Source organism: Chelonoidis abingdonii, chromosome 8 (genome assembly GCF_003597395.2).
Source record: "Chelonoidis abingdonii isolate Lonesome George chromosome 8, CheloAbing_2.0, whole genome shotgun sequence".
Lineage (NCBI taxonomy): Eukaryota > Metazoa > Chordata > Testudines > Testudinidae > Chelonoidis > Chelonoidis abingdonii.
Genome location: NC_133776.1, coordinates 102,736,845 through 102,760,677, shown reverse-complemented (window position 1 = coordinate 102,760,677; position 23,833 = coordinate 102,736,845). Strand labels below are relative to the sequence as shown.

Here is a 23,833-nt window from a genome sequence, read left to right as displayed (position 1 = left end):
AGAGAATGGGAAGCCCTAGGCAACGGCCGCCGAGTGTCTAGACTGTTTATTGCATTAAGATCTGTTTTCTCTGAAATGCTTTTGTTCTAAATAAATACTGCTGTTTGGTGGCGGCTGTCCTCGCTCCCAGAGGGAGCGAACAGCATGTATGCACCACCAAGAACTCAGGCTTGTTGAGGTGATCTCAGACTAGGCCTAGATGCCAACTGTGAAGGAGAACTTCCTGATTCCACCATAAATTAGAGATGATGGTGAGAGGCCCAAGACCTGAGGGAGGTGCACCTGAAGAGACCAGGAGGGGTCAGAGTCCAGCACCTGTGATAACCGTTACCTCAGCTCCCACCACATCACATCTCACCTCTCTTGTCTAGTCACCTGCTGACCCTTTTCTTAACTCTGACCGTTCTGGGGCAAGAAACATCTTTGTTTGGCTTATTTCTACAGCCCTTCACACAATGGGGTCCAGATCCCCGGAGGCCCAGTGTTGCTAGATCTCACAGGATCATCATGAGCCTAAGGAGAGTCAGTGCGTTTCTTAAAAAATAAGTTTCCAACCCTCACAGCTGTCGAGAAACACTTGGAAACCTGACCCGAAAGGCTCAAAACCCAGAGAGCAAATCAAACAGACCCCACACTGATTACTGTTTAAAAGTCTCTTGATTTCAAAGCCGATTGCACAATTTTTAGGGGCTGGTGGAGGATTCTGGAATTTGTGGGATTGGCTGCACTTGGGGTCTAACATTGCTACCCCTCTCCTGTGGTTTCCTCTCTGTGGGATGAAGTAAACTGGCCCATTGCAATGCAATGGATCCAATCAGAGTAGTCCAGAGAAAACTTCCCACTCAGACTCTGTTCTCCTGCCACTTTAACAGTCTGTACAAAGCATGTGCTTCTATATTGAAGACCAGGCTGTAATGAGTATGTAAATTTACTCATCACCTAATTACACATAACAAAACAGATGAAATACATGCTGAGCAGGCAGCTTAAGCTAGTAGCTGAGCACTTCAACAACAACTTTGATATCTCTTTTCTCTTCCAAACTGGATGTTCCCTGACCCCCCCCCCCCAATGGTTAATTGCAGCCGTGTGTTATTGCCAATGGGTGGGATTTGAATCTGAGCCAACCAGTGCACATGGGGATCTGCACACTTCATTCCTTGAGTCCAGCTCTGCAGAGAACTGCCTAGGGCAGAAGTCTGGGTGCTTATCAGGAGCTCCTTACTGACTTGTAACCCACAAAGAGAGTGAAGCATTATGTACTGCACCGTCACTTTAGTTAGCTCTGCCTGCAAGGCAATTTCTGGATGTTAAGTAACAGCTCCAGACTGAGCGGTTAGGCTGTTTGTGGGGCGCTCCAAACTACTTCTGCAGCTCTCTCCCATGGTCCAGTAAGTGATATATTGGACTATCACACCGAATATTTACTGTACTCCTTTTAGCTTACAAGTGAATGTTATATAATTTAAAGTCAACATGTTAATCTCTTTATCCAAAATATTTGTCCCACCACTGGATGCAGTTCAAAAGATTCAAGGGCACAAGGAACATTAACTTTTTTCTTTGCTGATAAAAATATATTTCAGTCTATCACTGTTAGCAGGTGCGTAATGTAAATGAACATTTGAACGTGTTATATAACTAAGAAATCATCTGATGAACTTGGATTAACAAGAACAAAACTAAATGCAACTTGGATGTCTGAACTTCCTATCAACGTGCAACAAACGGGAAAAACCTAGGAAGGTAAAAACTGTAATAATACGGGTTGGTCTGTGTCAAACGGGACCTCGACCTGGTCTTATTTTCACTAGTTCACCTAACTATTGTGCCCAAAATTTAAAATAAAGCCAAGGCTTTTCAAGAAAAACTCCATGTTCAATGGGAAATTTTTTAAGATCACAAAACTATCAGATCCTTTCTAGCAATTCAGACAACAGGAAACTTATCCTACTTTAGCACTACAACATAAGCTCAGATTTTTCAAAAGTAAGTAGTGATTTTGAGTGTCTCAGTTTTATCTAGGCCCAACTTCAGACACCCTAAAGGGAGATCACTTTTCAGAAAGTGCCCTCTGAAAAATCAGACACCTTTAAAATGTTATGGAGGAGATGGGATGTTGATGGAGGGAAGGGTATGACGAAGTTGCCTACAATGGTACGTGGCTCCTCTGTGACTACTGTAAGCAAGCATCTTCAATGACCTGAGATGGGACACTAGAAGGGGAGGGCTCTGAGTTACTAAAGAGAATTCTCTCCCAGGTCCCTGACTGCTGGTTTTGCCCACATGCTCAGGGTCTAACTGATTGCTGTATCTGGGGTCAGGAAGGAAATTTTCTCCCAGGTCAGATGGGCAGAGACCCTGGCAGGTTTTCGCCTTCCTCTGCAGCATGGGGCACGGGTCACTTGCTGGTTTAAACTAGAGTAAATGGTGGATTCCCTATAACTTGCAGGCTTTAAATCATGATTTGAGGATGTCAGTAACTTAGCCAGAAGTTATGGGCCTATTACAGGAGTGGGTAGGCAAGGTTCTGTTGCCTGTGATGGGCTGGAGGTAAGACTAGATGATTATGGTGGTCCCTTCTATGTCTCAGATTAGGCACCTCGGACTTGATGCACTCAAAATCACTAGTCACTTTTGAAAAATCTTGGCTTAGGCTTTCAATGGTTGAATTAGAATAATTTTTCTGTTGTCTCCGTTGCTGGAAAGAATCTGGTAATTTTGTAAACTTAAAAAAGTTTCCCAATGAACTCTTAACTGTGACAAGGAATAAAGCAGCATTTACTTCCTGTGAAATTGAACTCTCAGGAATGATCACTAGCAAAAGATTTAGCTCATTAACTCACATATGATTTGCACACTGTGCATCTTTTCACATCACTTGAAATCTCCTCCTATCCCCAACTTTCTTTAGGCACCACTCTCCAAATATTTTGGCTACCTATAACATATTTGGTGCAGTGTAGCTACACCCCGATACAGGCAAATACAGCTGAGACTGATCAATTACTGCAAATAGTGTCTTTATTTAAAAGCATGTTTCAGAGACCTGTTCTGAATTCAAAGCCAGCATTCTCTGGACACAAGTTAAAAGTTTTGCTGTTCTAGGGTGCTCGCTTTTGGATCTCTGCTTTTCTTATTTCACTTTCACTTACAGTCTGTAACTTGAGTTCTCCATTTCAGGCATAGCCATGATCTACAATCTCAAAACGCTCTACATAATGTGCTCGCTCTCTGATGTTCAATATTCTGTACATTTGTACCAGATGTCAAAACCGAATACAAAACATAATTGTGGAGGAGTTAAAGTTTTCCCTGTCTTTACCAACACTGCTGGTACCTTTCACAGGAAGCTTCCTGATACTTTCAGTGTCTGAATCAGGCTGAATGAAACAATTGTGGGGCGCTAAACATTAGCCAAGCTAGATTTTAGGGGCTATATTCTACACAAACAACATCCTCCCTGCAGAAAAATACTTGTTATACTCATCTCTCACATTCCTCCCACTTGAAATGATTCAGGAAGAGAATGATAGCAAAGAGATTAAGCAATGCATGTGTTAGACAGTCCTCACCTTTAGAGAGTCAAAGCAGGCAATAACCCGACCATTTTCCACATGGCAACTCCGTGATGGATGGGCAAACTTGCACTCTGCATCAGATCGAGAACAAGTACCTCTCTGAAATTCTCGACATACTTCTAAAGTCAGCCATTTTGTATCACGAACCAGGGAAACGTTTACAGCCATATTAAAAACAAAAATTAAAATGCAAGCAATCACACCCTTCTTTAGGACAATATTACTGCGGATTTTTTTAAAAAGGGTAAAAAAGTGAATTCAAGTTAAATGTGAAGAAATAACGAACTTGTTGCTTTGGTAAAATTTCTATTCGTCAGCACTTAGGTTTTCATTTAAGTCAAATTGTGTTTGTTTCAACAAGAATTAAACATAAAGCCAATCACAAAATAGAAATCTTATCAGAATAACTGAAAATCAAATGAGAGGCCAGCTCCTAAAAGTGCAATTGTAGAAGTTAAAATATAAGTGTTATATTTTGTGCCACTGCCAAAGTTACTTGAAAATAACTGGCAGACTTTCAAATGAATTCTGTGCTCTCCAGTTAATGGTTTCAATTATTCTTGCAAAAAGCATATGCGGCTGGCAGCGCTTCTGTTTGCGGAATGGTCTCGGTCCTTGGGCAGAAAACTTTTTTTTCCTTTTATTTCTTGGTTCTAAAAATGACAATTCACGACTATTAAAAGGAGCGAAAGGATGTTATCACTCAAAAATATTTGCTACATACTCAGGAAGGAAAAAATGGCTGAGTGAACAGAGTGTAAAAAGGAAAAAAAAAGGGGGGGGGGTGAGTTGCCGTTAGGGTATGAACTGCAAGCAACGCCAAATTTTAAAAAAGGGGGGGTTGGGGGAGGAGAGAGAGGCAGCCTTAGACAGAAATCCAAGCAGCAGTGGCTTCAGGAAAGGCACTTTTCAGCAACCTGTAGGAAAAAGAGAAATAGAATCAGCTAAAACAATCCAATCTCCCCCTTGCCAAACTCTAGCTTTAAGAAACAACTATGTTCATTTTAACAGGAAATCTGCAGCTACTGACAGTGCGGCATAGTGCAGTCAGCCATTGTAGATAAAAGGGCATTTCCCATATGAAGCTGCGCATGGTAAGAGGAAGCAACCAATTAGATTTACTGTTGCAGCAGAAGGTCTGGGCAGCCACCCAATAAAAGAGATTGTTTCATATTGATCTATTCTGGCAGACATTCATTTTTGTGCCCACTGCACAGAAAATGCCTTAGTCTTACATGACGGCCTCTGGTGCATTCGTGATACATCTCTGCGTTTCAAATTTAAGTAGCTTAGCTTAGGATTCACTTAATGGGCTGCTCCCAAGATGAGGTTTGGGTTACATACCTGCTCCTGAAATCCAGAGGATAAGAATCACTAGAAAAGCTAACCTACTGTATACAACAGCTGTTTATTTCTCCCCCTTTAAAGAGAATGGCTGGTGGCTGTATGCCACTGTGAGAATGCAGCTAGACAGAGAAACGGTAACATGCAAGACCAGGGTGGAGTACAGTCATGGAGAATGGTTTTCAGACAAAGAAGACTTAAATTGTTGTTCTGTTTTTTAAAGATATTAAAAATCTCCCCCCTAATAGGAAGCTTTCTGGCAGGAAGAGCAGATTTGCTTTCATTGTGTACAAAGAAGCAAAGCAGAAGGCACTGCCGTAGTTCAGCCCTCATACGCACACTGCTCTGCGTCGGTAAGGTGTTTTATTTAACCCACGGTTAACTGGGGAATACATTTCAGCGGTTGACCGTAAGGCTACATGGAAACGAGACTATAAATCTGGGCTTGACAAAATCAAAAGCAAAACCGACATGGAAACTTGAGCCACATGCACAGAGCAGAAAAAATATTAACTCATTGTTAACAACTATGTTTTACTGCACAGCTAAAGGAGATTTCAGTGATTGTCATTATTCAGTTTCCAGCATCTTCAGCGTGTTGGACAATAACTGATTGTCAGTAACTTTCTGTCACCGATTTTCTTTATGGGGGGTAACATGTTACGGCATCCCTGGAGTTTTCCACATTTATATTAGAGGCAGCTGACGAAGCCTAATAGGATTAAGTTGGTTGAAGATTTCTGAGATCCACCTCATTTTGCAAAACAGAAGGGCCCAATCCTAAAAACATACACATGCATGTAAATTTACTCACATGAGCAAAAGTATGCATATGCATAAGTGTATGCAGGGACCTCACACTGCAAGAAATGGAAATTTAAATTCTTCCTATCTTATAGACATGGTGTCAGAACTACATTTGTTAGCAATTTATACATTTTAACAGAATTGAAAATGCACTCCAGATGTTTGGAGAAAGCACTGAGGGACAATACTGTCATTACAGTTTTGGTTTTTACGCTAAAAAACTAAAATTGTGAAAAGTAAATTGCAAGTATGTGCTGAACCAATTAGAGTCACAGATTTACAAGAGAGAGTCATGCAAAAGCACGTGGACTTTTACGCACAGACTTGCATCAGTGGAACAGTCTTTAGTGCCAGAAGGACATCTCATTTTCGGGTATCAGGCGGAGAACAGACACGGTGAATGCCAAATTTACCAGACATGATTTAACCTCTGAAGGGGAGGGGGAACAAAGTAGAACTGGCCCAGTGTCTTCTGGGTTTAGTCAGGAACAGAGAGATTGCTGCTAAACTGATTCTGATTTTATAGGCAGGGCAATTTTGTGTTTGAGTCTGCTTCACTTAAGTCCAGCCTCCCAACCCTCCTTACAGGGCATATATAAGAAGGTATGTAGATACATCTCCACAGACAGCTTGGAACAAATTGGGTGCAGCTTCTAAAACGAGCTAGCACAGGTTGAGAATGGGTGGGGATTAGGTGGAACGCTCTTAGGAATTACTCCGAGCAGACTGAAATATAACTTTCTAGTGAACAGGATCATATTCCAAAGCTTTAGACTCCAGTGGAAAGGAGGGCCTGTTTCTCCGAGTCTGAATGCTATGGGCTCAAACCTGTTATATACCCTTAGTGTGGACATGTAACAATTAACTACCATCTGCCAGTTACTGGGCTACTCTCATCCCTAAAAGTCTCAAAGCATGTGACAAACTACGTGTTCTCCCTTTCTCTCTCACAGAGATCTAAAATAGAATAGTAGAGATGGTTGGCATTTTTCCATTATAATTTTTTTTTGTTTTTCATCAAAAACCAGTTCCAGTACAGAATCTCTCTCTCTCTCTCTCTCTCACACACAAACACACACAGATTCTCTTACACATATACAATCCAGCAGTACAATGCCCCCAGAGACACCCCGCTGGGGCATCACCTTGTTATTGATTCAGAAAAGCACTGAAGCACATGCTTAACTTTAATTATGCAAGTAGTCTTGTTGAAGTAAAAGATGTTTAAATGCTTTGCTGAATCAGGGCCTAAATCACCCACACTACTTCCTAGGTTTATCTTGAATGAAAGTCCTCCAAGTACGGAACAGTCCCAACCTAGCGTACGCTTGCATGATTTTACAAGATCACCGCCCAAAGACGTAGGAGTTAGGATTCCCTACAAGTAATCACACACATAACTTGCCAGTTCTGTCAATGGTTGGATTGTTGCAGACTTCCCCCCCCAAGAATATAGATCCCAATCCATTTTAGCCATATGGCCACAGGGAAAATCTAAAACCTGTGTCCTAACATCACACTGAGAATTTTATACTAGTGCCACGAGACTGAAATAAAACCGAAGGGGAAAGAAGAGTTCAACAAGCCCCACTGCTGACAGTATAAAAGTACGGCCCTTTCCCCATAATTCAATTCTCAGCAGCATACATTTTGCTTACAACAGTTTCCACATTTTTCCAGTTCTGCGTATTACCGCGTTTTTGGTACTGACTGTTCATTCTACCATCTATTTCAAATAAGAGGAACAAAACTGCACCACCACCACCACTCCCCCCGCACCCCCCCCCCAAAAAAGCTCAGTAGAATGAAGTTATAAAGGAGGGTCACCAAATATTGTTTTTGTTAATGTTATGCTTGTGGGAAGTTCAGTAAAGGGGGTGGGGGAGCTGCCTTCTGAATCAGTCTGGAGCTGTGCAAAACATGCCAGGTCTGCCTGGCAGAACCTATATCCCGGGCTACCAGATGGAACAATTTAGCCCTGACATCAACTGAATGTCAGCGCAAAGGCAGGAGCGAAGTGCAAGCAGCAAAGTGATTGGCTTTCCTTCTTCAGCAACCCAGAACCACAGAACAGAATGCCTGGCCCAGTGAGGGGGCACGACTGGCTGAAATACAGGAGGCGATGGGCTTGCTGTGGAAATCAAAGGCCCCAGTTTTGCTGCCACTGAAGTCAGTGGGACCAGGATCAGTCCAATGAGTGACAGTCATGTCAAAGACACCTTTGGCAGGATTAGTATGCACTGGCCATTTGAGCTAATGTAAGGACGGAGAGCAGAGCAGGAACATACTTGCTCCATGGTCGAACTTCTGCTATGTTCCCTGTCAGTGACCCACACACACACTTCTGATGGATGCCAACTCGTGTGCATGTTTCCTGGCAGCAGAGTGCACACAGATAGTAATGTATGTGACAGGGTTGATTCAGCCAGCTCCCATGTATCAACGATACTACTCTAAGGGCGATTCTGCTCTGAAAAACAGCAAGGTGGGGAGCCTTATTTATTGTCTCTCGGTGATTTCCAGGTCACATTTGCTCAGTTTACAAGTAAAAAGCCCTTTTATCCTAACTGCAGGCCCTACAAACCAGGACTGGTGTGATTTCCTCTCAATAGAAAAAGACCCACTGGGGGGAAAAAAACACATTAAAGCTTTATGAAATGAAACTCAACACACACAGTGTGATCCACTGTGCAAGCATATTTAATCTCCGCTCTTGTCCAAAATGAATGAACAGCTTTAAGTGAAACACCAGAACATAATAACCGAGTGCCGATTCTACTTTAGAAAGCAAGAGTCATTTACCAACTTAGTGGGTTTTCCTTCAATTAAAGTTTGGACCAAAGCAATCTGAATGGATTAACCCCACACTTGATGGATTCTGAGCTGGGAGGAGAGGGGAGCAATGCTTTTAAAAATTGACAAAATTCCCAGTTCAGCTGTCCCGTCTTTTGTTGATTTCAGTAAATGGTCACATTGTTGAATCACTGATGTTATTATTGAAAGTCCAGCTTCCAGCAGAGCTTTTGTATGGCTGTTCTTTTAAAAACGTTAAATCTAAATAAACAAGCAGCGATTTTGCCCACTCCCCATTTCCCTCCTGGCTTCTAGACACTTTGGGAATTATATCTGATCATTTTCTACCAGGTATAAACAAGAACTGTGATGCTCTTGGGGCCCTCCCTTTTTAACATTTTAGAACAGTTAAACTTTTCATTCACAGGCTGAAATTAAGAGTTTAACATTTCCAAAACCAACAACTTTCCAATTAAATCTAATGTTCATGTAAATGCTTCAAGGGACACAGACACTTTAAAAATGGAGGAAAACAACATACAAAAACGCCCTGGAGAGTTATTTTCTAGGGGTGGGACACCTAACCTCCCCTACAACCAAACCCAAATCCACTGGAGTTTACACATCCCCCAACAACCTCATTCTGGATCCTTCCTTTCTCACATACCCTCATCAGCAGTGAAAGCAGTGCAGGTAAAATTCTACCTCTCTCTGCACACCTGGACATCCCTAGGAGCCCTCAATGGAAACAGAAGCCAGGGTTTGACCTGGAGAATCTCGTTACTGAAATTATTGACAGTGATGGATGAGAAGGAGAGAATGCAGATTTACACAGATTCCAGAGTGAGATGGTAGTTTGGACATTTGTAGGGGAAAACCTTCCTCTTTATTTGTCAACTGACATATTTGATTTGGGGTCCCTGAGACACAATGAACCTAGACCCCAACGGCGCCCTTTTTACAGAGTGACTTCTCAGGGAAGTGACCTTTGCACCAGACTAAAATATATGGCAAGCCAAGTCTCTTCTCCACTGGATGACAGAATATTATGGCTGTGGATCAGTGGTTCTAAACCTAGGGTCTACAGACTCCTGGGGGTCTGCAGATCAGGTCTATGGGGTCTGTGAAAGCCCCAGACTGAAAACTGACTGAACAGAAGTCAAGAGATACAGATAATAGTTTTCCAAAGGGGTCCACACCTCCACTGAAAATTTTGTAGTGGTCCACAAATGAAAAAAGGTTGAGAACCACAGGCTAGATGAGGTGGTTTCTAGCCCTACACGTCTATGAGTCTTTAAAGCCCCACATTGAGGAAGAGTCTGAAGCAGTATCAATGGACACCAATGAAAAGAAGCCACACAAAAAGGGAAGGGAAATCTGTGGCCTTTAATTGTGAAGGACCAGTTCAGCACAGCAGTAAAGCATATGCTCAAATGTTTTGCTAATCTGGGACCTAGGCTCCGTCCAGTTCTCTTGTCTACAAAATTCCCATAGTCTCTAGTGGGGTTGCAATACCAACTGTTGGCACGCAGGAGCACTGCACCAGCAATTAACAGCATTTGCTCCTGTGCTTAGTATAGAATAATGCCGATGGCTGGCCTTTTCATAGCACCTACTCTTTGTCCACGTACAGGAGGGGCTGCAGGCTCCCATCCCAAGGAGGTCAATTTATTTTCCATCACCTTCCAGAGAATTTTTTCCTTTTAAATCAGAAAATCTATTTTCACCCAAGCCTTTATTCTGTTAAAGCAAACACTTTAAGGGCTTGACAGACACTTGGAATATTTCCTTTACGAACATTCTGTACCTGGACACTTTCTCCCTCAGGGAACAGTTTACTTAATTTAAGGTAGACTTTAGCAGCTAGAAAGAAATAAAAACCTCTTTTGTTCTTCAGCTCAGCTATCCATAAAAAGGAACAGATTTGCAATTTCTCTTCCCTGGACATGCTTGGAAAGTGTTCGTTCAGGGTCTAATCGCAGATGTTGGGGCTATGAATCACCACAGATCATACTACGTGCCAGAGTCAAATCTAGCCCCCAGCTTTTAGCATGCTAAAAACAGGCCAAGTAAGAGGAATAAAACACTGCAGCAGAAAAAGCCTCATTAGTGGGATATAGGCCTATTTACACATGTGCTCACCTAAATGGTGTGTGCCACGCAGGCATTTAGATGTGCAAACACCACATCTGAGCGTGCAAACAGCTACTAAAGCAGAGATGGGCAAACTACAGCCCGTGGGACCATCCTGCCCGGCCTCTGAGCTCCTGGCCCTGGAGGCTCGCCCCCAGCCTCTCCCCTGCTGTCTCTCCTCCCCCGCAGCCTCAGCTCGCCCCGCTGCCGTCACAAGGCTCTGGGCGGTGGGGCTGTGAGCTCCTGGGGCAGCACAGCTGCAGAGCCGTGGCCTGATCTGGTGCTCTGTGCTGCGCAGTGGCAAGGCTGGCTCCGGCCGCCTGTCCTGGTCCTCTGGGCGGCGCAGCTGTAGCGCCACCAGCGCTCCAGGCAGCACGGTAAGAGGGCAGGGAGCAAGGAGGGTTGGATAGAGGGGCAGGGCAGCTAGACGGTGGGGAACAAGGGGGTTGAATGGGGCAGGGGTTCCGGGGGCAGGCAGTCAGGAAGTAAAGGAGGGGTCGAATGGGATGGCGGGGGGCAGTCAGGGGACAGGGAACAGGTGGGGTCAGACGGGGTAGGAGTCCCAGGGAGCCATCAGCGGCCAAGAAGCAGGAGGGTTCGGATAGGGGGCGGGGGCCAGGCCACACCTGACTGTTTGGGGAGGCACAGCCTTCCCTAACTGGCCCTCCATACAATTTCAGAAACCCGATGCGGCCCAAAAAGTTTGCCCACCCCCATGCTAAAGCATAGTGTTGCCTGTTTTGCATGCACACTTGTGCCTCCAATTTAGGTAGCCACTTTAAAAAATGTGGGTCACTTGGGCATGAACTTTTCATACATAGCAACAAAGGGAAAGTATTTCCTCAGAGCAAAAGGACAAAGCTCCATATTGCATCATGCATTTCAGAAACTACTGAATAAAGGCCTGGCTAAAGCGCCATATACCTGCAGCACTCTTGCATGCACCCCAGGGACTGGGAACACCACAGGGGCGATACGCTGAAGCCCTGGCGAAGATGCAGACACAAGGCATGGCTCACATATCACTCACCCATGTGCCCTCCTTTGGATTATAGTGCTTCTGACATGATCAAAGGAGACCTTATGGTCCTCCTCAGAGGGAAAGGCGGCAGCTGCACAACCTAAAGATGGATGGAGAGAGATTCCAACACAGATGAGCAAAAAAACCCTAGCGAATTTTATTTCTCCCCTTACAGAAAATGCAAATATGTTGAACCCATTTCCAACCTGCAGTAAACAGCCACAGTGACATGACAGCGCAGGATGTAGCCCACAAAATCTATCCTGTATTGTCATGTTGCTGTAGCTGTTTACTGAGCAGTAGAAGTGAATCCTGAGTATTTGCAACTGTGTAAGGAGGTGGGGGGTGTGTGTGTGTGTGTAAAAGTTGGACAGGTCTTTTTTGCTTCTGAAATCCATAACTCCATACTGCAGACTGTGATCCAATGGCCTGGCCAGACACGGCGTTCGCAGCTTGTCCTGCACCATGCTCATCCTCCTGCTTAGAAATGCTCAGCACATTAGTTCAGAAATGACCTTCCCCCACAGGCCCACAGAAATGAATCTTCTCTGAAATATGTTCACAGACACAAGAGCAGCAGCTGGTGAGCACTAGCTGATATTTTAAATAATATATTACAGAAATGTTGCTATTTGATAACTTTACATATATATACACAATATAAATATATATATATTTATTTATATTGTGTAACTTTACATATATATACACACACACTATACATATATTTTAACAAACAAGAGCACAGAATCTGCTGGAGTGCTGGATCCACTATTGGGTCCTATGCAGAGGATGTCACTGCAGCTCTTTAGGCTGTTTTTTTGACAGATTTTCCAGTTTGTTAAACAGGTTTATTACGAGAAAGAAAAAACAGACCAATGTTTTCATTCTTTACCCTTTAGGGTTTCCTGCAGTCAACTGCTTTGACAGGACTTCAAAGGGTGCAGGATTCTGAGGGCTTCCTCAACACCCAGCCTAAAGCTCCAGTTCCCTCCTCAGATGAGGAGCCATCACCCACAGTGGGATTATTCACTCTAGTCAGGGCTATTTGTTGGAGGACAGATTTGCTGATCAGACAACTAAACCATCCCACAATCACTTCCACTAGCTGGAAGGAACCCACACGTGTAGGATCTCCACTATGAGTGCCCACACGCTTTGTGTAGTAGGTATGCTCCACAAAGTCTGGGCTTTCTGGGAGAGCAGTAGGCATAAGTGCTGGGGTGGCTACCCAGGTGCAGGATTCCCCTCCTCTGCCCAGGGAAGCAGCTACCAAAGCCCCCCTCACCATACCTGCTTCTTGGGGGTGGGAAGGACCTGACCTCCATACCCCAGCATGTTGCATCCCATTCCATTTCATCATTCCCCTGCACAGTGTGTCTCATGCATACAATTCAGATTATTTAAATAAACTCACATAAGGGATGAGAAAGACCAACGCCCACCCCCCCATAATCCCAGGAAATAGGATCAAGTGGATGTACCCCACATAATCTATCTGATTATCCCTGCTCGGTGCTTGAGCATAGCGAGAAAACCCCCACAGTCCTTGCTGTGTGTGTTTGTGGGGAATTCCTTTAACATGCTTTTACTGCAGCAAAAAGGATTTCACGGAAAGATCAGGCTTAATGATTCACAGCAGAGACTACTGAAACAAGCGAATGGGAGGACTGAGATCTCTTTGCAGCTGACCCTGCAGGAGGGAGAATATCTTTAAGCTATTCAGAGAAGGAGGAGATTTGAGGGCAAACAAAGATTTCAAAGATCTTGAAATCTTGAATTTGTCCTGTCACTGTCCCTCCGCCCAAGACCACAGAAGCTCCTGCATCCAAGCTGCACAATGTCCAAAATGGGAAGGGAGTCTGGGTGAATTGGAAGCAGGCCCGGGAAGAACCATTTCCCGTAGCAGCATCTCTCCTCAGAGCTGTGTGATTGCCCTGCAGATTTTGACATTCTGTTTGGCAACATCAACCCCTGCAGCTGTCCCCTCGGTGCACTGAAATTCATCTCCTGGGACTGCTGCTGGAAGCATGCTGCAGAGTACCTGAGTTCCACCGGGAGCGGTGCTGAGCTCCCGAACAAAGGACCCTGCTCTCATGACATCGGTGGGTTTAGTGGCTCTCCTCTCTTGGCTGATGGAATGGTTTGACAAAAACACAGCCTGTTCAAGTGGATGTGCAGCTAGCTGGCTCCAGTGTGGGCTTTCCCCGACTAGGAAACAGGTTTCTAACTAGGAAACGTCTCTTTCAAGAACAGCTGAGCCAAACTGATCTCCACTTTCAATGTATTTGCCTTCAACTAATCTACAACAGTGATGAATTTAACTCATCATATCTATACTGTTGTGCATCTACTGAAAACGTCCATAGACACTACAGTTTGTTTACCACACAAAAGTTACCTAATAACACACAACTGCACACATTCCCTTCAGAGGAGGACAGAGGGATTTGGGAATTGTTTTGAATTCTTTCTTGGCTGGAAGAATTCAGAGAAAAATTAAAAATAGTTTTTCTCTTCAACATTCTTTGTATTGAGATTTTGGATAAGTAATAAGCAACTTGGCAGCAAACCAGCTGGTAAAGATACATAACACCAGCATACAACACTGCTGTCTCAGAGCCATTTCTCTGGTCCAGACAGTAACGGTCCCTCTCTCATGGGGCACGTCTCCAAAGTCTTTATGCCTCATTCAAATCCATCTTAGGTACTGGATGTGTTAAAAGTGAGGAGTCATGCACAATAACTGAAAGAGCCACTCTATAACGCTCCATGGGATATGCAGAAAACAAAAGCACCCAGAGGGACGAAAAAAGCCATATTTGTGGGAGAATTCAGGACTCAAAATGGGAGGCACTGACTGAAACTACCTCACCCCAGTCCCACAATACCCCCCCCAAAGGTGCAAAGCAAATTCTGGGGTGAGCTTTTGCAACAGAGGGAAAATAAATCCCCTACAGTAAAAAAAAAGTCCAAAATTTGTTATAAAACTTTCCAAATTACACAAACAACGGCACGAGGCAGATCCAAACTTCACAATTAATCAGAGTGCTAACACCATATACCTATCGCTGAGTACGGAAGGTCAGTGGCTTGGAGCAGCACAGCCAGGCAGCCAACTTCCCCTGCTCTGGAGCATGGGGAGATCTCTCCTGATACCCACAAGGTAAGGAGAATAACTGCCACGCCCAAGATGCCATGGCCAGACTTCATCCCGTTGTGCTTAATTCTTGCCAATTAACAGGTTGGTATATGGAAACAACAGCTTAATTTGCTAATTCTCAGTGACAAAGAAATGACCAATTCTTCCATCTACCATAAATCCAGAGTAACTCCACAGACAGCCCCCGAGCCTGAAAGACTTAAGCACGTGAAAAACTTGCCATATACAAGTAGTCCCAGGGAGGCTCGTTGGGTGCGATGGATGGTCTAGTGGCTAGATACCGAACTAAGGGTATGTCTACACTACTCTCCGGATCGGCAGGCAGCAATCGATCCAGTGGGGATCGATCTATCGCATCTAGATGTGATGAATCAATCCCCGAGTGCTCTCCCATTGACTCCTGTACTCTGGCGCCAGAAGAGGTGCAGACAGAGTCGACGGGGGAGCGGCAGCAGTTGACTCACCGCGGTAAGTCAATCTAAGTACGTTGGCTTCGGCTACATTATTCACGTAGATGAAGTTGTGTAACTTAGATCAAACGCCACGCCCTCTCCCCTCCCCCCTAATCCGTGTACACCAGAGCTAAGACTCAAGTAACCTGGGTTCAATCCCTGGCTCCTGCGTGACCATAGGCAAGTCACTTAGTCTACTTGAAGTCTAAGTTCTGTAAAATGGGATAATATTCCCCTCTCTCCCTAAGTTGCTGGGAGGATAAAATCTATCCCCAGTGACTGTAAGGCACTCAATGCTATATAAGCCCCACAGAGTTGTCCCTCTTTCAAACCCCACAGTCATTATAATTTTAGGTGAGACACAGAAACACACACATTTGCCTTCCAACCCAATCATTGATTCAACAGCCTCCAACAGGAAAGCCAGGCCCAACAATTCATTCTCGCTTCAACAGTCAAACACCTGCCCCCGCTGAAGAGAAGTGATGCTGTGATACAGGCAAGGGAATGGCTCTGAACTGAGAAAAGCTGCTGCAGCTTCAATGCCAGTTCCAGAACCGCGCTTCTCGTGCCAAATGTGACACACTCTGCCACTCGCACTGTTGCTGAGTCATATGGCTGGGGAGGCAGCATGCAGCCGTACACTGGAAAGAGAAATCAAGGCGCTCCAGCTCAAGGTATTTCATAAACCAGACGGATGCAATAGTTCAGCTTCTTCTGCTTCCACACCCAGCAGATCATTACTTGTTATTCTACAGCTGTCCACCAGGTGTATATATCAAGTTTCCAGAGACTGAAAATCCTTCGTGTTCCCTCTACTGCCTTTCAGTCATTCATGATATCAACTGAAATCTCCAGATCTTCAATTTTCTTCTTGTCTTCCTGCAATTGTAACGTGAAGGTTTCCAAACTTCCTCTCCATGGATGCCAGGGCGACCAGAATTTCTTCCAATTTCCCATTTATGCTTTTTCAACATGTCAGAAAAAAATGGACTTTCTGCATGTCGATCGTCGAATCAGTCAAACCAGCAGGCTGAGACGTTAGGCTCCCAGCCGTGCAAATGCAAATCAATGGTGCCCTTTTCATGATTCACCTTCTCCCTCATTCCCATGCCCCTCTTTCCGATACTTTTTAGGCAATTGCATGGGTGTAAATCCATATTAGACTAGCTCTTCATCAAAATTAACTCAACAAAGCCAATGTTAAAACGTGGACAAAAAAATAGAAAAACCATCTGAAAATGATGAGACAGCATGTCACTGGAAGATGTCTGGCTCCTTAAATGCCCACAGGACTATGCCTCGTGGTTAGAGCGAGGCCGGGAGCCAGGAATCCTGGATTCTCCTCCTGGTTCTTCTCTAACCCATCTCTAAAATGGGCTTGCGAATACTTACATGCCTGCCCTAGGTGCCGAGAGGCCTTACTGTGTTTTTCATGTGCTATAGATCCTTGCATGAAAGGCACGTTTCTAACAGAAGTGTTTTCTATTATCGTACTGAGGACTCTCTCGCTGTCTCTCCGCTTCTCCTCCTCACCCCCCCGGTTGTTGTCCCTGACCATTCTGCTCTTCAGAGTTGTATATATATAAAACTTTTTTTTTTTTTTTTTTAAGAAGGGTGGAATCTGGGCAGGGCAGGAGGCGGCTGATGATCTGTAAATTGGCTGCAGTTTGGAATGTTGGAAGCAAGCCTGGAAGAGAGGGGATTGTGGGCAGACTGCAGGTGAAGCAATCAAAGGGCTATGACAGATGTAATTTATGACACAGCTCAGCCATGTATCACCTGGATACCATGACCATGTATGTGGGGTATACACATGCACACACAGAATCCTAAACAATTATTTAGCTGGGAGTCTGAAAAATGCTATTATTCTGATAACCCAGCTTACTCAGTATATTGCTACTTAAACGATTATAAAAGCTATTCATTTATATGAAGAGGGAAAGAATCAAGAAAGATATAAAGTAAATTGAAATTCTGCTAAGTGTGAAGGCCAAATTATTTATTAAATGTGTGCTACAGAACACACACACAGTACAAATTCAGTAGTGGAAACTTGGCTTCTTACAACTGCCTGCAATGTAGATGTATGTTTTTTTCCAGAGGAAGTCTCATGCTCTTGTTTTGATTTCAGTGCTAAGGGGGGGTTCAGTGCAAATGTCTGCTGGGAAACTAACAAATCTCAATAACAGAGTACAATAATTGGGGGAAACTTGACGGAATTTTAGTTTTAGAATAAGAATGCGATTTAAAAGTGGGATCCAGAAAAAGTAATGGGTATAGGCACATTTTAGCATGTGCAACTGTGTTTGAAAGGTTGGTCCTGTAAGTTTATTTTCAACGACAATGAACTTCCGAGTAAAATCATCAGCTAAAGAATCAAAGGTCCAACACAAAGAACAGTGAAGTGGTACCTGGGGAAAGACTAAATGGCAGATGTAACAACAGCCACAGGGATTATACTAGAAGTTGGGTGGCTATTAGCCAAAAGATCAAAAGGGGGACAGGAGAGAGGGAGAGTTGAAGCTGCCAAAATGTAGGGGGTCCTGTATTATTTAAACAAAAAATAAAAGTATCCAACACACCATAATGGAGTAATTTAAAATGGTACGAAAGACAGTGTTATGAACTCTTAAAATAAAAAAGAAGGTATTTTAATCACTAGGGAGTGATATATGCATTGTGTTTCAGCATGACAGGGATTGACACTTTGTATTCCTCTGTGTCAGAGGCAGCGTTGGAGCAGGATATTTAGCCACCACTGCACTGGCAGCCGTCTAAGAGCGTTGCTGGGGCAGATGCGTATGGCAGTGTGGGGTCGACTGCCCCCAAAGGCAGATGTTTCATGGAATGCCTGCGAGAGCATTTGGGAGCTGGGTCTGGAAAAAGCCGAGTGTGATCGCAGGGCATTCCTCAAGGAGAAGCTGGAAGTACCTGTGGAAGAGAAACGCCAAGAAGCTGTATTTGGTGTGGTGGAGGTCAGGAGGCCTGGCCCAAAACACATGCTCCTTTTGACTCTCAACGCTGGCAGTTGGAGAGCTGCTAGGATGATGTGCTGATTACAGTGGCAACTGTAAGGGCAATTTCATTCAACAATCTGCAACCTCTTCATTAAACACTGCTGGGTTTTAAAAAAATGGAATCTCATGAGTCCTCGTCAGGTAGATGATTATTAAAATACAACCTGACCAGTGGATGTGCAAGTAGCGAGACGTTAAATGCAAAGGTGAGAATATTCCATAGGGGCCCTGTCGCCCAGTCACTGCTGCTAACCATTGGACAACACTCTCTCCCTTCCTGAACCCAATCCTGCCCTTATGGTTAGTAGCTTTCAGGGACTGGGGATGTCTCTGCTTTTGTGGATTAATGAGAATTCCATTTCCAATAGTACAGGACGCTGTCAAGAGTACAGGCTGCAAAAATAAGGAAAGCAAACTGGAGAAGGGACCACACCTGGATTCCATTGACTTCCATGGGACTTAAAGACAGGCTTAAAGTGCTTTACTGAGACAGGGCCTTAGGAAGGAGCAGCCAGGGATGTGGTAGTGAACAGGGTTAAGCCCCTGGTTAAGTCTAAATAAAGGTTGTCGGTCAAACGGCAGTGACTCCCCCATCCCCAATGGGAGAGCGAGAAACAATTGATCAGAATGAGATTGGGAGGATGTGGAAAGAAAAAGAAAAGAACAAGGGAAAATCTGTGGAGAAAGTGGGGGGAAGCGAAATGAGAAGGGGAAGGACAATGGGTGGGGGTGGGAATCCCTTCCTAACTGAGAGCAAGCAAGCTATGATCTATACCCTGGCACCAGCAGATCTGACTGGCACCAAAGTGAGAGAGACGACAGCTTAAAGCCGTTCCTGGGGGAAGATCTCAGCGGGAGATAAACTGTCATAGCTCCATTGCTTCAGGATCTGTCCCTAAGATGAAAACACGAACCCAACCCCACCGAATAAAACAGCCATATAAAGGATAAAGAACAGAATGAACTAAGTCAAGTTGTGTTTCACAGGTTAATAAACAGCAGGAAGCAAGCTGTTCCATGCACTAGATTCAGGAAGAACAGCCCTGGCATCTGAGACCTCATGCCTTTAGCTAGCGCACACTGCTCTCTTGACCCAAGAACATGCACTGTGGTAGTAACGTGGCCGTTATAGCAGGAGGGGTCGTATGGAAGTGACTCAGAGCATGTGTCTGCTAAAGGCGGGCTGGCAAGGAACTTCCCCTTATGTTGGGCAGAGTCCTTGGACACGGGCAGGGAGGTGGGGCAGCTCTAGCAAGAAGATCTGAGGCAGTAAAGATGGCCGTCTGCACAGTGAGCAGCCTGCCTGGCGTAAGCAGGCAGAATGAGGTTAGGAGATTGTTAACACGGGGGTGGAGCTGGAGGTTCAGATTAGGGAATTTCAGGGAACAGAAGCAACTGAACAAACAGTTGCAAGCTCCTCCTCTGTTTTTCTCATTATTTCGTCCCTAGATGTGGTGAAGGATTGGGCAACAATATCTGCACTCACTCACTGAGGCTGGGGATGGGAGAGTCCATCATCCCACCCCTCTTGCAGGATATCTGCTCAGGAATTAACACAGTGTAGTGCCAAGATCACCCCTGATGGCGTGTGCAATAAATTGTGGGAGGTCCAGGGCACAGCAGGCTGAAATTCAGAATGGGTGGGAGGTCTCTGAGAAGGGAAAGAGGAGCCTTCTCTACAGAAAAATCTAAATCAGAGAGGTCTGGCTGAAGCAGGTCAGGGTTCACTCTTCAACCTAAGGTGCTCTGGAGGGTCATGGTCCAACAGCACCCAGGAAAAAATACCCAGCTTTGGGGCAGGATGGAGGTACCCCAGAGGCAAGAAGCAGAAATGAACAGGGACAAATATCAGCTGTTCAAAAGACAGGGGCAGGATGAATAGGGAACCCACATTTTTGCTTCCTGTTTATACTGTAATTTTTGCCTCCTTTGGTGCTTTGGAAGTTCCTAAAAAAATCACTTGGTTTATTTGGACTGTGGTTGCACACCCCAGGGAAAGAGGGTGTCTCTACAGCAATGACAGCACAAAAGTGACAAAAAGTCCTTCTTGAAACAGCCTAATTTATTGTTTGCATCTTGCAGTCCCTCCCTGCACATAACCCCTGTTGGAAAAGCGGCTTACTGAGAAGCTGCTTTGCACTACTAAGTGGGGCCTGGAGAACAGACAGGAAATGATACCCATTCTATTTACATCCGGACAAGATGTGAATTGGGTCGAAAGTCCTTTCCAAGGTACCTTTAAAACACATGGCAGATACTCCCCACCAAACAGTTTCATTTTTGAAGGGCCAGCCTAGCTTTAGGGCCCACACAGATGTGATTTACAACTAGGCAGCAATGATCAAGAGCTGCACAGGGCATTTCTTAGGGATTAATAACCAACTGGGAGGAGTTACACTAAGGACCATTAACCCAACTAACATAGAATCCTCAGCGCAAACCCCACACTGAGGTTGCTCTTACTATTATAAACTGAACTGCAGAGATATTTCTAAATGTACATTTTTCAGGGTTCCAGGAGCCATATGATGACCTCAGCATCACAGACCATTATGTCCCATGCACAGGACATTTTTTAAGAAATTAATACGTGGAACACTGGCTACTGGGCAGAGTTAAGTCTATGCATTTTATAAGCCTTGTGGCAGCATGCAGAGGGTTAGTATACAATTCTTATTCTGCCCCCATGCTAAAGACCCAGTGCGCATAGTAAAGCCTGGGTCTGCCCCCTACTCTGAGTCACAACCACTGGGGGATAAAGCAGAGAGATACGCTAAGGCTATCATCATCAAGTTTTCTCCTTATTTTATCTCTTTTTTATTTCCTTCAGCTCATCACCTGCAAAGAAACCCCCTGACACCCTAACTGCTCCATGAAGCAAAGGGCCGACTCCCTACTCTGTGTGTGGTTTTCTATGGACTGCTTTGCACTGCACCGAAAGGTCTGATCCCTCACCCATGGATCTCAGTGACTTCAGTAGATGTCAGATTGGGCCCGTAAACTGTAAGTTCTTCAGGGCAGGGACCCAGAGCTGCCCACCACTGTGGCAGGATGGTAGGTTCCCACTTCAGCGTGGATTCTGGACATGATAGGTGAAATCCTGGCCTCGCTCTTCCACTGACATCAGTGGGCCAGCATTTCACCCCAAGTTCTATGTGCCTCTATAGAACTAACGTGCAGAAAGCTGTGGTGCGGGGACAGAGCAGTTCTGCCTTCTTCTAGACCTACATTAAAGACAAACTGGACTCTGCAGAAGCAGCTGATAAAAGAGGTGGAACCGTGAAGATGAAAGGGATATAAACTACTGAATGCTTGGGTGACTCCAACTATATTTGATATTATGCCAATGGGAGTTCTGAGTCAAATGTTTACCAAGCTCTTTAATTGCCACTCTGTATGTTAAGAATTGTATTGACTATGTGTCTTTACTTTTATTGACTAATTGGATGCCACTGAAACAGGCAGATCGTTTGTAATACATACTTTTAACCCCCTTGGTGCGTATTTTGTGGGGATGCGGTCTGTGCTTCTGAACAGTTGGGGTGGATTTTAATGCACATCTCCCTCCTTGCCCCAAGAGACAGGATTACAAACGAGGGGCACTGCAACACTCAGGGTACCTTTGGTATAATTTAAACAGATGCACCTGGATGGATTGCAAGCAGATGCAGTCGGGCCTATTGTGTATGGTTCTATTAGTGGGTTTACTCCCACTCCATGCAGATGTTCAACAGTAAAGCACCTAGATTATGAAGCTTTCCTCCAGTTTTGGAGACAGGGTGCCTGTCATTCTTCTCTTACTGTGCTAAGAATTGCTTTCATGAGCTGTTCCTTTTCTCTTTACTACTGCGGTGCTCTTGGGAGTGGGGCGGGGGTCTTGTTGGGGCCTTTGGGTTCTTTGTTTTTGCATCACCTTCTGCATGCCATTTCCTTAACACTCGATTTAATACTGCATGGACCAGAACTATTGGAAATCCGAGTATTGTTCAAAAGTCAGTTTCACCCCCCTCCAGAACTGACCTACGCCCTACTTTTCCATTGCCCATTTTAATAACGTTTGGCATTTTGCATCCGTTGACGATGTTTTCTATCCACGGCATTACCACATCCTGTCCTCTTCTGCCAGCTAGCCATGTTCAGTAGCCCTTACTCAGGCAAAACTCACAAGCAAGTCATGCCCTTACAGAAACCAAAGGAACCTAAGGGACTGAGCCTGCAGGCTGCCGAAACAAAGGTGGAGAGGCAAAGTATCGGCCCTCAGCGTTTGCTCGGCCCGTGAGCACAGGTTCCCGCACAGTGCCAAGAGATGTGTACAGTGCTCATCAATGGAAGTAAACCTCTCTGCCCTCACTGAGACTAAGGGCATGTCTACACTGCAAGTGCTACAGCAGCACAGGCATGACGTTCTGTGCCACTCTAACGTAGACACTCGCTACAGCAACAGAAGGGTTTTTTCTGTCACTGCAATAAATCCACGCCTTCGAGAAGCGGTACCTAGGTCAACATGGATTATAGGTGTAGGCCAGGTCTAACGCTGGTGAGCTGAAAGGAGGTGGAGGTGATTGGGGAAGGCAGGGCATAGATGCTTACAAGCAATCCACTGAGTGTGATGGGCCCTATCCTGCTCCTTCCCAGGCCTTGCTGACTTTGCCTGGAGAGAGCATGGCCCGGATGCGGGTTGCAGCCATTTGGGGGATGTTCAGTGATGTGCAGGGGCTCTCCCACGTGTGCTTCGGAGCCGCACCCCCAGGAATCTGAGAGCACAGCAACCATGAGAACTGGCCAGTCACACATACAGGCATGCAGGGATCTAAGAAAACAAACTCGCACCTGCTTGATGTCTCATGACACATGCTCAGTATGATGGTCTTGTCAGCCTACATGCCTGCTCCTCTCGGCTGGCTTCCCATCACTGGACTGTAAGTCCCAGAGCCCCATGCTACACTATTCTGTTCCATAAAGGTTCCTATACCACACTCGTCACCCTTGGATCGGAGCACCTTCCACTAGTGCATTAAGCGACGTGACTCACATTTGTGATGCATCTGTTCTTCCGCCCTCTCCCCAGGGGGAGAGGTGTGGGGTGTGGAAATGTCTGGCTTGGTTCTGTTTGGTTTTTATAACTATACGTGTTTACTAGAGGAGGCAGTTCAAAGAAATGCACCTTGCTCATGGAGCAAACAGTGGGGAAATTTGTGATGGTCCTGAATTCCTGCAGGAATTCCTGTAACCCTGCCTTCTCCCAGCCCTCCATTCCTGCAGGATTCAGCCCTACACGTTACCTCACTGTGGCACAGCCTTAGCTTGGCAGGCCACTGCTACGGATTCTAGACAGTAACAGGATCCAAAGCCTGCAAATGTGACTCACACAGCTAGTCCCACTGACCTCAAGGGCTGCAAAAATCAGAACCTAGGACTGTGACTCTTGAAAGATCAGTTGCCTCAGTAGTGATGTCAGTACCTTTTTGCTGGGGATATGGGCCCTGTTTTCCTGTCAGCTCTCCTTCCTGTTACCT

At 45.1% G+C, this 23,833-nt stretch overlaps 1 protein-coding gene across 8 annotated transcripts in view; it reads right to left on the bottom strand.

Annotated features, from left to right (window-relative positions):
* The window catches only part of MBNL3 (muscleblind like splicing regulator 3), a 116,172-nt gene that overhangs the window by 72,532 nt on the left and 19,807 nt on the right, over positions 1-23,833 (bottom strand). For 6 of the 8 annotated variants that reach the window (XR_004373170.2, XR_004373171.2, XM_032776427.2 and 3 more), the window contains exon 2: positions 3,576-4,498. The exons of 1 other annotated variant lie outside the window; for it this stretch is intronic. Coding sequence is in view for 5 of the 7 variants with exons in the window: in XM_032776427.2 (XP_032632318.1) it covers positions 3,576-3,749 (174 nt within the window). In the remaining 2 variants the exon portion in view is untranslated. Of the gene's footprint in view, positions 1-3,575; positions 4,499-4,611; positions 4,663-23,833 lie in introns of those variants that run through there. One more of the 8 variants, XM_075068899.1, reaches the window with a different exon arrangement.